This window comes from Parus major, chromosome 13 (genome assembly GCF_001522545.3).
Source record: "Parus major isolate Abel chromosome 13, Parus_major1.1, whole genome shotgun sequence".
In the NCBI taxonomy this organism is placed as follows: Eukaryota; Metazoa; Chordata; class Aves; order Passeriformes; family Paridae; genus Parus; species Parus major.
This window is the reverse complement of record NC_031782.1, coordinates 14,259,923-14,275,600: the sequence shown is the minus strand read 5'-3', so window position 1 is coordinate 14,275,600 and position 15,678 is coordinate 14,259,923. Positions and strand designations below refer to the sequence as shown.

At 40.1% G+C, this 15,678-nt stretch overlaps 1 protein-coding gene across 3 annotated transcripts in view; it reads left to right on the top strand.

Moving 5' to 3' along the window:
* The window catches only part of SLIT3 (slit guidance ligand 3), a 465,259-nt gene that overhangs the window by 9,329 nt on the left and 440,252 nt on the right, over nt 1-15,678 (top strand). For all 3 annotated transcript variants that reach the window (XM_019008182.2, XM_015642087.3, XM_015642086.3), the window contains 2 exons: nt 11,445-11,516; nt 14,048-14,119. In XM_019008182.2, the coding sequence (XP_018863727.1) occupies nt 11,445-11,516; nt 14,048-14,119 (144 nt within the window). The remainder of the gene's footprint in view (nt 1-11,444; nt 11,517-14,047; nt 14,120-15,678) is intronic.

The following is a 15,678-nucleotide window of genomic DNA, read 5'->3' as shown; positions in this document are numbered from 1 at the left end:
TGTCCCAAAATAGAAAACATTCCAATTTGTAACTTCAGTTTTCCTTTGAAGATTACAAAAAAGCTTGTCCAAAAGTGGGAGACTCTTCTTTAGAATTTTATATTGTGCTCCTTGGGATGTGCTGTCTTATCCAAGGTGAATGAACAAAGAAATCCTGCATTGTTACACATTCCCTATGTAAGAATATAATTCAACTTTGCATTAATGATTTCCCTGATGAATGAATTTAATTATTTAATTAATTTAAATAGTTCTTTATTATTTAATTATTAAATTATCATTATTTAATTAATGATAATAATGAGTGATTTCATTATTTCCAATAAGGAAATAGCAAACAGCAGTTTGCCCATTCTCTCTGATTTAGGCTGGAGTGTGTAGCATATAAAGTTCATATAACAGATGTGATCACAGGCCATGCAGCCCATTAAAGTAATCCTGCATGTGGATGTAGTGCTTGTCCACAGCTATGGAGGCAGCAATGTTTAATTGAAACAGTTGTGCTGTTTAAATACAACTCTGGGAAATTTCAGCAAGGAAAAGATGAGCCCAGCAAGAAGTTTACGTGTCTTATGCCTTCCTGTTTGTCCTACAGCATGTTTTGCCTGGACTTTAGTGGGAACTTAACCCATGGATTTTCTCCAATTTTGCCTTTTGTCTGTGTGATGCTTTTGTTTAGACTGGGGAGGCATTATATTAGAAATGGTTTTTTTGAAATGCTGATTTTGGCAAAACCTGGATGGAACGTCTTTGTTTGGGGAGGGCAGTGGTTACAGCATCACTGAGCAATGTGGGAGCCTCTGGGTCACAAACTTGTGTGAAATAGTTGTAGAGTGGTGAGAAGAGGCCCTGGCAGTCTCATCCTCTTGAAGTGGTAGAGCTGGTTAGAGATGGGGTTTAGAGAATACAGCTGGGCAGCAAAAAAGAGAACTCCTTGTGAGGGAATTGCACAGGGAAGCAGTTGTGCATTTCTGAAATGCCTAGATAAATGCAGCAGGGAGGATAACTGGAGACCAGAAAAAAAGAGGTAAAAAAAAATAAATAAATATGGAAGGGAAATTCTTGAGCAAAGAAAACTTGTTTTCCAGAAGTGGAAATAGATACTGAGAAATAAAGCCCTAAGGGGAAGGCTGGTTCTTGAGAGAGATGAAAACACACATCTGGATATAAGTTTCTCAGATAAGAATGTGAAAGTGTAGGAAACAGCCCAATGATCCTTTGGAGCTTTGAGTTTTAATAGATAACATGTGAAAAGGCAACAGAAGATAAGGAACAATCAGAAGTGTTTTATGGATTTTTGGGGGTTTGTTTGGCATTTGGTTTGGTTTTATGTTCGTTTTTTTCCCTCTGGAAAGTTCTTTAGCTGATTGCTTATGAAACTTTTTAGAAGATGGAAATGGATTGTTCCCAGTTGATGTTAACTTCATTTTATAGAATAGATAATTTCCAGGTTGGTTCTTCCATAGCCCTCATGTATGCAGCAGGGTTAGTGCAAAGTGGTTTTATGAGCATGAGGAGTTTCAGTAACTTGAAACATCAGATTTCTGTGCAAAGGCTTTAGGAGAACTTGAGTTTTGTGTTCATTTAGCAAACATTGTGTAATCAATTCAACTTTACTGCAGCAAGTAAAAACCCAAAAGTGGGGTGAGGATGGGGGACAAGGAAGGTGGGAATCTACTCAAGAGTGAAGAGAATTGCTTGTAAATTGTTTGCAACATCTGGTTGCTAACATCAATTCAATATAACCCTTCCTTCAAAATTCATTTTACATATTAAAACTGTCCTACACATTTTATTGCAACATTTTGGCTTCCTCTGCTCCGCAGTGGCCTCTGCAGACATGTTACACTCGGCGTGGTGGTGCTAGGAATGAATAGAGTTGGTGAAACTGGATGCTTTTTACATTCAAAAACCAAAACCCTGAACAGCAACAAAAAGAAAAACCCCAAACATAAACAGATCTCTCTTACCTTTCCAGGAAAAGATCTGGGAAGGGTTTCTAGTCTGTGCATGTCTGAAAGTGAGCAGGGTGATGAAATCAAGGCTTGGTTTTCATGCCAGGCTTCACCAAAATAATTTGTTTGTTCATAGAATGTCTTTCCAAGTTATCAAGAATTTCCAGCAGTCAGGAGCAGGTGTGAAATGTTGCAAGTCTGAAATATCAGGTTGTCTGTATTAGTGAAGAGCAGTTCCTTCACTGGGATCTGGTCACACACCACACTGCTAAGTGAAATACAGAATTAAAGCAGTGTGTGTTTTGCTGAAGTTTGCAGCAATGCTTTTTCTGCCCAGATGAAAATTGTCATACCCTGATCATCATTTCCTGATGAGATTGTCCATGTGGTGGGAGCTGAATGAAAACACAGCCCAGAGAATGCTTGATGTGCTCTGATTTCTGCCTTTGTGGCAGTCTGAGCTTTGGAATAGCGCTGGGCTGGTCTGACCACCTGAAATCTGTGTAACCAGCTGGTCCTGCTGGACATGGAAGAAGAGCTGCAGCTGTTGGAGTTAAGTAGGAATGGCTAAACAAGATCAGGGATTGAAAAGAAATGAAGAAATTTACTTTTTGTATGTGCAGTTGTTAGCCTTGGGTTTTATTTTTTGAGTATGAATTAAAATGATGCTTGAGCTAATCTGACACAGAGCTGTCCTTTCTACTCTTTATGGTGTGCACATCCTGCCTTCTTCATATTAAACCAGGTTTCTGTAGCAGCTGTATTGTTTTTTCTATTATTTTTATGTTTCATATTTAAAGTTTTTGGCTATTCCCTGAACTCCCACTGAAACATAAGAAAAAATACATGTTTTACTCTTTTCCTTTGCAGAAAATGTAGAATCACACAATTGTTAAGGTTGGAAGGGACTTCATGAGGTCTCCTGGTTCAACCTCTGCTCAAAGCAGAACATGGAATTCAGACAGGAAATGTCCATTTAGGTCTTGAAAACCAGAAATTGCCTCCTGAAGTGTTTTCAGTGACTTTTCCAGTACCAAACTGAGCTGCTGCTGACCAGCCTGCACTTTGCCAGGTTGTGCTTTTAAAGCTTCTCAAGGCAGAGGTGATGTTTGCCTGTGTTGGAGGTGCTGGGGAGAGGCTGAGCTGGATCAGCCTGATCTCTGCAGCTGTGTCCTGTCTCCCTGCAGGCTTGTTCATCTCAGGAGCTCTCAAGTGATGTTTGGCTTGATCCTCTGCCACTCCTGGCTCTTCCTCTCCTCCTTGAACACAAGAGCATGGGAGACTGTGCTGCTGAAGGCTCTGAGCACCTCAGTCTGTCACTGAACCACCACATCTTGTTTATTCTTTTATACCTAATGCACTGCTGGGAGCTTTTCTTGATGACCCTCACCAGCTCGAGCTCCAGATGAGCTCTGACTTTGCTCAGACCATCACTTGAGGTTTGGGCAGTGTTTCTGCAGCCCTGGGTGCTGTTTGTTCTCTCCCTCCTTTGCTGGAGCTCCATCACCTCTTTGGCCCAGGTGTGCACTGGCACACGAGGAAGTGCCAGGAACCTGCAGCCCTTTTATTCTTCCTGCAGTGCCTCTTTCAGCAGGGCACAGGTGACATTGCCAGAGGAGCTCTGGAACACATCAAGAACAAGTACAGAACTCTGGGGACAGAGGTGAAGGACACAGGAGTGTAAAATGTACTGTTAAACATTATGCTGTCAGCATAACCATTCCTTTCTGTGGATAATAAAACCTGTATACTCTAATTATTAGACAGGAATTCCTGCAGGCTGAGACAAACATGTATTTCCTTGGAAGAAACAGAATACTTGAATTACTCAGTCCATTCTGCAGCTTTCTGTGGGCCCTGGGATGACTTCCACTGCAGTTTGCTATAGGGAATTCAGCCACTGACAAGTTGCAAAAAGTTAATTTTTTTTTTCCCCTGGATATGTCTTAACATTTGTAGTCCACCAAATATTTTTTTTTCTTATTTTTATAAGGATGAGGGCAGAAGTGTGTTGTCTGCAAGCAGTTCCAGATCATTTGGACACTTAATGTGTGTTATTAACCAAGCACTGCTGTAATGGGCTTAAGAATGGACAATTCACAAAATTAGGGCACTTAACCTCGAAGGTCCATTTTTCTCATTGTTCAGACAGAAAGAAAACAGTCTGACTCATACCTGAAAGCCTTCTGTAATCAGAACAGAGGATCTAACCTTTTCTGAATTAAAAGCTGTCATGTAGGTGTGTTACAAAACCATGATGGACTGCAGCATGGGATTTGCACACTCCAACTATTGTGTGGCTGTTTAATTGCTATTTAAATTTTCCTGAGGACTGAAACTATCCAGTGTCACACGCCTGGTCTCCAACAACTACAGCAAAAATGATGAAATGTTGAATTGGGAATTGATTGTTAGTCTTGTATAAGATGTCCACATTGCTGGGTGCCAGTATTGCAATGTGGATCTGTGCAGTTCTTGTTGCTGAAATTATTAATTAAAATGAAATTATTAATGCAGAATATTTAGAATTTTTAGAATATTTAGAAAGAACTGGTGGTTGTGGCAGGGGTTGTTTTTTTTTTCTCTCAGTGTTTCTCCACCTGTGGCTTGTTCTTACTGCAGATCAGGCAAGGTCTGTAAGTCCCCAAGCTGCTGGTTCTAGTTTGCAGTAGGATCTCCCTGTAACCTTTCTTTATTTAACTTCAACAAACCCAGGTGTCTCAACCTCTATTCAAATGTCATCAGAAGCTTCCTGATAGTCTGTGCTGTCCTGGAGAGCCTGCACTGACCCAGAATTGCAGATGGGCTGGGAAAACCTCACAGGACAAGGCAGCAGTGAATTCTCTGAAATCCTCAAAGCCCTGTGTCTGTGGTTGAGGTGGCCCTTGCTGCTTCAAGGGCCACTGCTGGAGTTTTGGGCCACAATGGCACTCCAGGGGACTTGGCTGCAAAGCATCTTCCTGCTCATGCAGTACCCCACCTGAGATTGTTGCTTGGGTTTATTTCCTCTCAGATAGAGGGCTTTGACTATTTTTCTTCTATTGAACTAAATGATGTGAAATGTTCCAAGAGTGTCAGTCTTTCTAGAGCTTGGTAGAAATAAAAATAAATTCTCATGCTCCTTTGCAAAGTCAGCTGTTTTTAAGGAAAAAATAACTTGAGTCTTATAGAGATGAAATGTACTAATTTTTCAAAAAATGGAATTACCTCAGCTGAATTTGATTTTGAAGTTTTTGTCTTTCTTTAGAAGTGATGTTCATACTTGCCTATGTGATTTGGAAACTAGTGGAATTTGTGTATTTCATAAAATCCAGTCCCAGGAATTCATTTCCTGCATTGCAAAACTTGAGATGAAAATATGTTCAATCTGAAGATATGCAGATTGTGCTGCCAGAGGGCTTCAGGATAGTGTTATAATTGAGTAGTTTATCACAGTAACTTTGAAGTTCTTGGATTGAAGGCAAAAGAGAGAATTGCCAAGGGCTTTCTGTTGGGAATTATGGTCATTTAAGGTTAAGAGGCTGGTGGCAGTTCATAGCCATTAAAGAAAATTAGCTGCACAGCAGAAATCCTGGAAAATGGTTAAAATAATAAAACAGATACTGGGTGTGTGGAGACTGGAAAGGGCAGCCAGGATCTGCTGTGTGGGTACATTCACAGATGGGAGTGGATTTTTGTCCCTTTCCTGGTCCTGCTGTTAGCAAGTTCCCAAAGCAAGAACTAAAGCTCTCCTAAAGAGAGGAGGCTTTCCTGAGCAGCTTTGTGCCTCCAGCCCTGCAGGTAGCTTTCCTGAAAATCAAAAAGGTTTTCCTCATGGCTTTAAGTTTCTGCAGTGCAGGAGGTAGCCAGGTCAAGGGTGAAAAACTGCATTGCTGTGGAAAAATGCAGGTTTCTTCCAGCTCAGGTGCTGTGTGTTTGTGATCGTGGTTACCTGGGCTGGTCACTGGGGATGGGGAAAACAAAGCCCAGCAAAACTTCCAGGGGATGACTCAGCTGCCACTCCAGGATGTCTGGGCTGACAAAGTCCTTTAGCAGTGGCACAGAAAAAGCTGTGTTTCTCAGGAGTGAGGGCTGCTTTAGCTACTTGGAGGAATTGGGCTAATGAAAAACATCAGTAACTCCTTAGATCTGGGAATCTGGATTAATTCATTAGCGCTTGAATTTTTGCTCCCATGTTTTCAAAGTTGATTTGCCATTTAAAATAAACCTTTTGGAATGTGGTACAAATTAATCATAGCAAAGGATGTGTGCTATCACTTCAAAACAGGTGCTCTTATTTAAGTTCCTTGGAAAATTATTTTTCTTCTGTTCTTCATTAACATTTGGAAGTTGCATGAATTGTGTCCCAGGTGAGGTTTGTTTTGATGGGAATTCTAGATGGTGTGTTGGATCCTGACCTGTTTTTAAGGGGAACAAGAGAGGTTTTTATTAGTTCCTAAGCTTTGTTCTGTGACACACAAATTTTATGCATTCCTTCTTGGAAAATATCAAAACTGAGGTGAAGAGAAATGCATCTTCCCTGTAGATTGTGGGGTGTTGGTTGAAACAAGAATGCTTTCAGAGTGTTGGGTTCTGGGCTGACTTGTTTGCCCCTACTGTGACACAAATGTTTGTCACTTTGAACTGGTGTGTGGTGGCCACTTTGAAAATGTAGCAGGAACAGAAACTAAACTTTGTGTTTGAGGTTCTGTGACCAGAAATGAATATTTACCTTACCTAGGAAGCAGCTGGACAGGAAAGAATCCTAGTGCTGTTTAACTTGGGTAAGAGCTGTTTTTTGAAGTGTATGGCAGTTAATTTTTCCTTAAATATTTTCCCTGCTGCTCTTACTGAGATGAGCTTCTCTACTGCTCTTATTGAATTCTTCATTGATATAAATGAAGAAATATCTGAGGACTGCAATTAAGTCTAATGCTCATTTTCCTTAGGTTATTTTTGTTTTCCATGGATTTTCATTTTGTGTAATGCTGTCTTAGGTTACAGACAATAATATTAATTAGACAATAAATATTTTTCAAAATACGGCCGATCTAGGACTTGTGTTTGTCACTGAAATGTAAAATTGGCTACTGCCATGAAATTATTGGGCATCAAAGATCTTCAGTTTTGTTGTTAGGAATGTCACTGTTTGACAGATGGCCACCTGGGAATTCTCTGAAACAGAGGCAAATTTGTTCTTGAGCACTTACTGATAATAAATGGCTTTAACCAAATGCAACAGCTGTGTTCCTTCTAGAAGGGGAGCTACATTTAGGCAATTTCTTTTCTGACCAAAAGGTATCAGAATTAGACCTGAAGTCTGGTAGTTTTTCAGATCAGAAAAAAATGTTGTTTTTTTTTAAAGCACAAAATAGAACCTCATCTTAGAGCAAGCACAGAATTTGCAGTAAGTACATGAGAATGAGAGTGTTTTGTGTGCCCATGAACTTATGCAGTGCCCACATATCAGAGGCTGCAAAACCAAACCATGACAGAGTTGGAGAGAGAGAGCTGGTTTGTGCTGTAGTAAGACACTTCAATTTGGCTTCTGTGTGCCTGGAAAAGCTCAACTGGGGCAGCCAGAGCTCTAAAATGAGCAGCTGATTAAAAGATCCCAAACCTGTGGTCCTGAAGATGTTGAGGAGTTAAGTTAGGGATTGACCTGGTTATGTTTACGATTCACAACTATGATGAGGGCCCAAACTTTACTATCCAGATTGTTTTGGATATTATAATAGAGAGAGGGTTCAGATGGTAGCAAAATAACTTCTGCCTACAGTAGGAACTTGCTACAATCTAGTAGAGTTGCTTTGAATTTTTATGTCCTTGTATATAAAAGGATTTGAAGGTTATGTGATGTATTTTATTTATACACCTCTACTGAGTTGCTGAGCTGAAGATTGTGCAAGACTTCAGCATCTGATTGCTGTTGTTATTGGCTCTTCTGTAGGAGCTGCACTGCTCATTGTGGGGGTGATAGGGTGTCAGACTCAATCCTGGTTTTGTGCATCTGAGAGGAGAGGGAGGCTCAGGGCTGTGTTTGCCAAGGCTGGAGAGCCTGGAGGGCTGAAGCACAAAGTGTGAAGAGACAAGTGGATTTCCTTCTCCAGTCATAAACTTTATCCAGTCCAAGGAAGAGGGTGGGGGCTGAGAACGTCCGGATGTTTTGGAAGTCTTGAGTGGCTGAACAGAATAATTATCAACTGAAATTTAATTGATGCAGCAGAGGGAATCTGTGTACTCCTGGCACGCTTCTGGGAATGTTGGTGCTTTAAGACATTGAAAAATCTGTCTTAAATTCATTTGATTGTCTTTAGAGAAGAATGAAAGATGAAGCAATTCAGAGGAATTATTGCAATGAGACAGGATTTGCTCCAGTTGCTCCAAGCATCCCTGTTTGTAATAAGTGTGTACATTGTGTGACTCAGTCTCCAGCATCTACAAAATATGTGTTGAATTAAATTGTTATTAGAACATAGCAGGACATGTTTATGAGTAAAGCTCCCTTAATAGCTCATCTGAACTCACTTTCATGATGTCTTGTACCATTCTAGTCCAATTCATGTTTCTATTCTCACTGAAATAATTCCTTCCACGTCTGTTTTCTTAAAGCTACCACTGTAGCTGCACTGCTCTTAGCATGCTTTATCCTACAAATTATGCTAAAATAAATTAATAAATTGACAAGGCAGACCTGATGTCAAGAGCTTTACCAAAGCTGGTATAGATGTCATTTCTGATTTCTTTTTAATGGAGTGATAATCAGCTTTGCTGCTGACACTCCAGAAGAGACTTGTATTCCTTAATGGAGTTTTCTTAGATGTTTTTAATTGATTAGACAGTCTTATTTGAATGTGAAAAGAGTGGAAGCTGGTCCCATGGGAGAGAGAGATGTGTTGAGCAGCATTTAAGACCTGTTTGGCCCCACATACTGCCTAAAACACAGGAATTCTGCACAATAAGAATATTATGTAGAATTATTTCATCTGGACATAGATACATACTGAAGTGAAATACAAATTAAATTTGCCTTCATGATATCTTTTTCCTCATATCTTAGACCCAGATGATTTCTTTTCCAAGAAATCTGTTTGGTTCCAAGAGTCCTTTTGAACACTGGTGTGTTTGAAAGCCAACCAAGATTACATGTTAAGGTTTAGCTCTTTGTAGTTGAAACCCACTAGTGAGCCCATAATCAGCTGCCAAACTTTATAAAGGAAACATAAAATACTATGTTGCCCACAAATACCAGCTGTAAACCACTAATGTCTGCATTTGTTCAGTAACTTCAGAGTCACAAAGTTTAATTGACTAATGGGGTAACCTGTGGCAATCTGCTGCTTTGCAGCAGCATTAGACCTACTGTGAACAGGAGGAGGAAATTTTACATAGTTCATCACAGTTTTAGTCTGTTTTTCTTCAAATGGCAGATAAGCCTTGAGGCAGAGCTCACTGGAAAAGGCAAATGTTCAGAAGGTAAACACTGTTTCTTAAAACAGACAGAGGCTGCAGTTATGGTTTGAGCAAAGTGAACTTCATGGGAATGTTTCTCTTAAGGTTAGGGCATGGTGCAAGAAATTGGAGTAACAGAAATGGAAACCTTTCACTTAGACACTAAACTTTGTAAGTGATTAATAGGATGATTGATACTGTGTATACAGGATAGGCTGTGCCAATCTGCAGGAGCAGGGGAAACAGCAATCCCAAGATACGTGTTGATCAAGGAATGTTCAAGTCTTTCAGAACAGAGAGCTGCAGATTTCCCCAGGGAGGGAATATTCCTGGGGCTGAAAGCAGAGAGGAATTGTGCTCATGTGTGGGGCTGGTGTGTCAGGCTGGGTGTGGTGGAGAGGTTGCTGTGTGCATGGCAGCAGTGCTGGTTCTGCGTGCACTTGCTGAAGCCAAGTAAAGCTGCGCTGGGATCACGTCTTACCAAAATACACAAAAACCGCGGCCACGGACACCGTGTTGCTCCATGTCCCTTGGCTGGCTCCTCTCTGCCTTGGGGGATTCCAACCAGCTGAATGCTGTGTTTTGCTAGAGCTTCTCTGAGATAAAGGGAAAGCTTGTGATGGAATGCCACAAAAAGCAGATGGGGAGAAACATGCAAGTCAAACAAGCTATTTACGCGTTGCTTACTGCAGACGTAATTCTTTCCAATGGTCCTTGCAATCAGCTCACTGGCACACCAGTGAGTAGTTAATGGTGCACTGGGATGGAAGAACTGAACTGAGAACAGAAGAGGAAATTAAGCTGGAAAATCTGAAAGATGTAGGCAGTGATTCAAAGGTATTCTTGGAGAAAAGCATGAGTCGATCGACAGGACAAAGAGAAATGGCTGGTACAGGCAGGGAAAGTGCCCTGTTCAGGCTTTGTGGTTTCTTCTCTTCAGTGAACCTTTTAAAATACGTCAAATTTTAAAATACTTATTTTAAAAATAAGTCAAGTAGGGGTACAGGCTGTCTTGTTCACGTAACTGAAACATAGGGACTTTTTTTCCCTCATTTCCTTATCTTTATCCTTACTTTCCATCTGTGCTTTCCTGACAGGAGAATGTTTCTTGTATTATGGAAAGGTCTCATGCTAAAATGCAGGAACTAACTCCTATAGTTCGTAAAATCTGTTTATAATCTGTTTCATGACTTAAGGATTTTATTAGTATCATTTTGATGTCTGTCAATAACCATTAGAAGTAGATTCCAATATTCTTAAACACTTATTTCTGTGCTCTAGTGCATCACATACTGCTTCAATCCAGTTGAGGTCTTTATATGTTAGACTCATTGAAGGATTGATGTCAAATGTTTGAGAAAGTTATGCCAAAAATATTATACATTTTGTGTCTACATGCCATATTTTTGATGGCATGAAGACCAGAAAAGACCAGCTGTTTGTCTTGTCCCTGTTGGATAGCACTAGGTCAGGGAGAACAGTGTGAACAGGACTGAAAACCCTGAGGTATCTCAGGCCAAATAACAGGATGTGCTCTGCTGGTGGAACTTTAGGGGTTCTTGGCAAAGGCAAGTGCAGAGGGGAGAAAATGGCAAAGCAGGTCCTATGGCACCAGTGAATATTCCAGTCAGCTGGGCAGGAGCACACCAAGGAGTCACTGAAATAAGTTGTCCTCTGTGTGGTCACAGCTTCTGCAGCAGGCTGGACTTGATTTAGAATAAAAATTTTGGGGCCCTGTACTTGTTTCAGCTGTTTTGTACTAATTGGGACTTGGATATACACAGCCTCTTACAGAATTATAGTCTGAGGGGGAAAGAAGCATATAGTGAACACTAGAGCTAAAAATGGGAGAAAATTCATCTGTGAGAACAACATAGAGGAGGAGGAGGAGGCAAAATGCATCAGGATTCAGGACTTGCTTTTTGAGATTTTAATGCAAATGTTTGTTTGTACAGTTTGAGCAGCTGGTGGGTGCTCCAGTGATGCAGATACTTTCTGCTAATGGAGTTTTGGGTGTCAGTTATAGTGTCTGAACATTGCTTTCCTTTTCCTCTGCAGGGATCTTGAAAAAAATAACATCACAAGAATCACAAAGACAGACTTTGCTGGGCTGAAGAATCTTCGTGTCTTGTGAGTATAACAAAAACTTATCTGGTTTTTATGAGACTATTTCAGGGTGCTGCTGCTTAGAGTTTCCATAATTCCAGAGATCAAATTCTAGTAATTGTGGTCCATTATTCAGTTGTTGGGATTCTTTTAAACCAGACAACCTGAACAGTTGGTCACATGAAACAGTAAATTTTAGTTCTACACTAAAGTGACTGTAGTTTGAGCTGTTCAGTTCTTTCTTACTAGCTTTGAATAAGTCATGTGGTAAAGATTTTGGTCTGCTTTCAATCACTTATGCATAAACCAATTACATTGAGACACCAGCAAAAAGGACTTTCAGATTTTGGCCACTGTAAGGTACAGTGCCATTAGCAGCATCTTGCACAGTATTAAGCAGAAGTTGATCAGGAGTAGCTGTAGAACTTGAACACAAGGAAACTGGTGAGGTTTTTTTGACTAGTTTACAGTCATAAATACAAAGATTTCAGGTGGTGCTGTCTGATGATCTCAGTGTCTGTCAAGGCCTTAACCACCATACCTGTAGGTTAGGCCTTGAACATCAGTCTGCAGGCTTGGTCATTCCTGGTTTCCTGTTTTCACAAACCTCAAACAGCACCACTAAGTTAGTGATGAAACATTTTCCTCTGGGTGTCTTCTAAAACAAACCCATTAAAGCTGCAACTGTTGAACTGTTACAGTTCTTTAATGATAATTCAAGTAATATTTAAGTCCTGCTAAGGAAAAGGTGAGTCTTTGCTCCTGCTACCCTACCACTTGTGGATGAGTTGCCATATAGTGAGGGAACACCTCAAATCTATGGGGAAACTTCTTGTTCCTGTGGTGTTTCTCTCATCTCCAGCAGAGGAGTTGTTTAGATGTCCTTGGCTCCCATCCCAACTGTCAATACTGTTTTGGGAGTCTATTAAAATACATGTTCTATACTATATTAATGCCAGTAGTTGTTTCAGTTTGGTTGGATTTTCACAGTGTCAGACATTGCCTAATGCTGCTGCAGTCCTTTATGCCTTCAGAAATAATCAAAATGTCCAACTTTACATGGAGCTTTTGTCCTGTGTTCATTCCAGGTTCCTGTAACTCATTTGCTCAGACTTTGAGTAGTGAGTGTGGTGTCTGCCACAGAAGGCATTGGAATAAAACATACTTCAGATTTTTTCTTAACTTTTCTTTGGTTTTCCTTACAGTCTTTTCATAATTCTGTTACTAAACCCCTATTTTTCCCTTTTTTTTCCTCCCTGCCCTGTTTTTGGGGGTGTAGTGAGTGTAGTGACAGAAACCTGCAGCCTGTCCCAGTGTTCCTCGAAAGGTCACCTAGTCCTGTTTGCACACATCAGAATGAGGACTTGGAACGAGTGACCTGGAACCTGTAGCCCTGTACAGCAGAAAATAATCCTCCATTCTCAAGCAAACACCACACATTGAAAATACTCCTTTGTGCACCTTTTCCCTTCATCCCTGATAGCTTTGTCCTTTTCCCTTTTCCTCACAGTGTTTCCTCCCTGTCCTTTAAGCACATTACTCTCTCATTCATGTGCCTGAATTTTGTTGTTCTATATTTTCATCTTCTTGGTGTTGTCTGTGGAATATTCTCCTGCTGCCTGTGCCTTCAGCTCCAAACAAGTCAAACAGCTCTGAGCATCCTCAGAGGACTGAGGGCAGAGGAGGGCCTGTTGAACAGGCAAGAACAGCATTTTTCCCTGGTCTTCACTGGGTCCAGATTGTTCAGAGGTGTTTACACAGAGTGTTTGGAGGTGTTCAGTCCCTGCATGAGTGCTCTCACAGAAGCAGGAATGGGTGTGTGCTGGAGGAAGGGAAAAGGGCACCTCAGATGGGACTGTTGGAATCTCTCTTCCTTAGCTTCCAGTTCACCTCTCAAGAGCATTTCTGCTGTGGCAGAATTTTCAGCATTTGGGAACGGCAGTGATCCCTGCATGCTGTAAATCAGAGAGAAGTCAGTCTCCTCTGCTTGTGACTTATCCCAGGGCTGGTGTCAGGTGGAGAGAAAAGCAGGATCAGCCCCAGAGGAAAGCTGAGCCTGTCCCAGGTGCTTTTACACCCTGTTGGACAGTGTAGAGAGCTGTTTCACACAGCTGCTGTTCCTGAGGGCAGGATTTGCTCCAGAGTGAGCCTGAAATCAGTGCAGAACAGTCTGGACAAAAAAAATACATTGAGTGGGTTCCTGTTGTGGGCTGCAGAAATCAGTTATCTCAATTATAGCACACAACTATCCTAGAAAGATTAGGAATGTCCCAGGGATGTAACCACCAGCCTCCAGACCTCCCTGAGCAAAATGTGGTTACAGAAATTTAGGAACAAAAATATTTACCAAATGTGGAGGTCAGGAGGAAAATTTGGGTTCAATTTCCTGTTAGTGACCAAGAAGAGAAACAGTGCTCCTCTGCCCCAATTATTTTAATAATCTTCAGTTAAAACCGGTGTTGATACGGAGGTGAAAAGCATTTTGATAATGTTTGAAGAGAAGTGGGGATGCTTTTATATTTTGTTAAAATTAACTGGTATTTCTGGAATTGCAGACACTTGGAAGAGAATCAGATCAGTGTGATAGAACGTGGAGCTTTTCAGGACCTGAAACAACTTGAACGGCTGTGAGTATCTGTATTTATACCTATGGAAAAGCTACAGATTTTCTACCCCACTGTTAATGGCCATCCACAATATATCATGATAATAAAATTAACTTTCTTTAAGATAGAAAGAGCTGAGTACCTGCCTAAATTAAAGTATGCTCTTAAACACAGCTGAGATTATATTACATGATAGCTAATACTTGAAGTAAAATGTAGAGTGACTGCCAAGAAAATAGAACTGTAAAACCAGAGTCTCAACAACATTATCAAAAGGACATTATCTGGGCAAGTCTTAAAATTGGTATGTGGGGGAAGATTTTTTTTATTTATAATAATTTCATATTATTGTATATTTTTTATTTTATATTTGTCTATGCTGATGGAAATGGCAATTGTCTCCTTTGAGAACCACATTATTTTTAAAACAGCCTTATATTTCTGCTTTTGACAGCAATTAAGTTAATTTATTTTCTGTTTTGGAGAAGGTGAATATAAGATGTCTCTCAATCTGGAATAAGTTAATAAGAAACTTCTGCCCCTGCAGGAGTATGAATTTAAATATTAGAAAGGGAAAAGTTAATTCTGCATCCAGTTGCTGCTCTTAGCTGGATGTGCTCCTTATCACCATCATGAATTCTGTCTGCTTCTGGTGGGAGCAGAACAAAATCTCTGTAAAACTGAAATACCTTGGAGAATTATTCTTTGTTAGGGGTAGGTGACCAGAACAATATCACAAGCTGGTTTGGAATGCAGGCTTTTTATGCTTGATTGGTAACTGTTATCTGCAAGGCATTTCTTGTAGGACTTGTTATTTTCCCATTGATATTTTCTAAAGCAGCTTTCAAGAGTTAAGTGCCCACTAGCAATTATTCAAGAGAAGTCTGGAGTATTGAGCTAATGCTGTACTAAAGCTGTTTCAGATGATTTCAGGATTAGATTTGCATTTGAGTTGTTTAATGAGTGCACTGAACATTTAAAATTAAATTACCCAGTACTTTTGTCATGAATCAGAAAGCTCCATCTGTGGCAATAAGGGAGATAAGTTTTAAATTCTGATTGTAACAGATTTTCACCTATATTCCATTAGAAAGTACTTTCAGGTGCAGAGTTTTGCCATAGCTGATTTATTTCAGAAAGAAATCCTAGCTTAATTTTCTAAAATTAAACATGGCCTGACATTATAGAATAGTTTTTTCACATTTTATATCTTGAAGAGTCAGTATCCTAACTACCAAGCCCTACTTTTAAGCTCATTTTATATACATGTGTATACATATATAAATAAATCTTTCTCATATCTATATTTAGGTAAAGGTTCATTGAGTTTTCTCATATCTATATTTAGATAAAGATTCCTGTAGTTATTTCAGATCTATACTTAGATAAAGGTATTTTGAAAAACTTCCAGGAGAAGGGCTGGATATTGGTAGCCAGAATCAAGACTCAAGTGTCATCTGTGTGTTTCTGCAGAGCCTGCTCTGCCAGCAACTGAAAACAATATATATTGTGAAAGCAGAAGGCAGGAAATATGATACCTTTAATAGTGTCTTTTTAACTCTCTGATGTTTGAAAGTCTC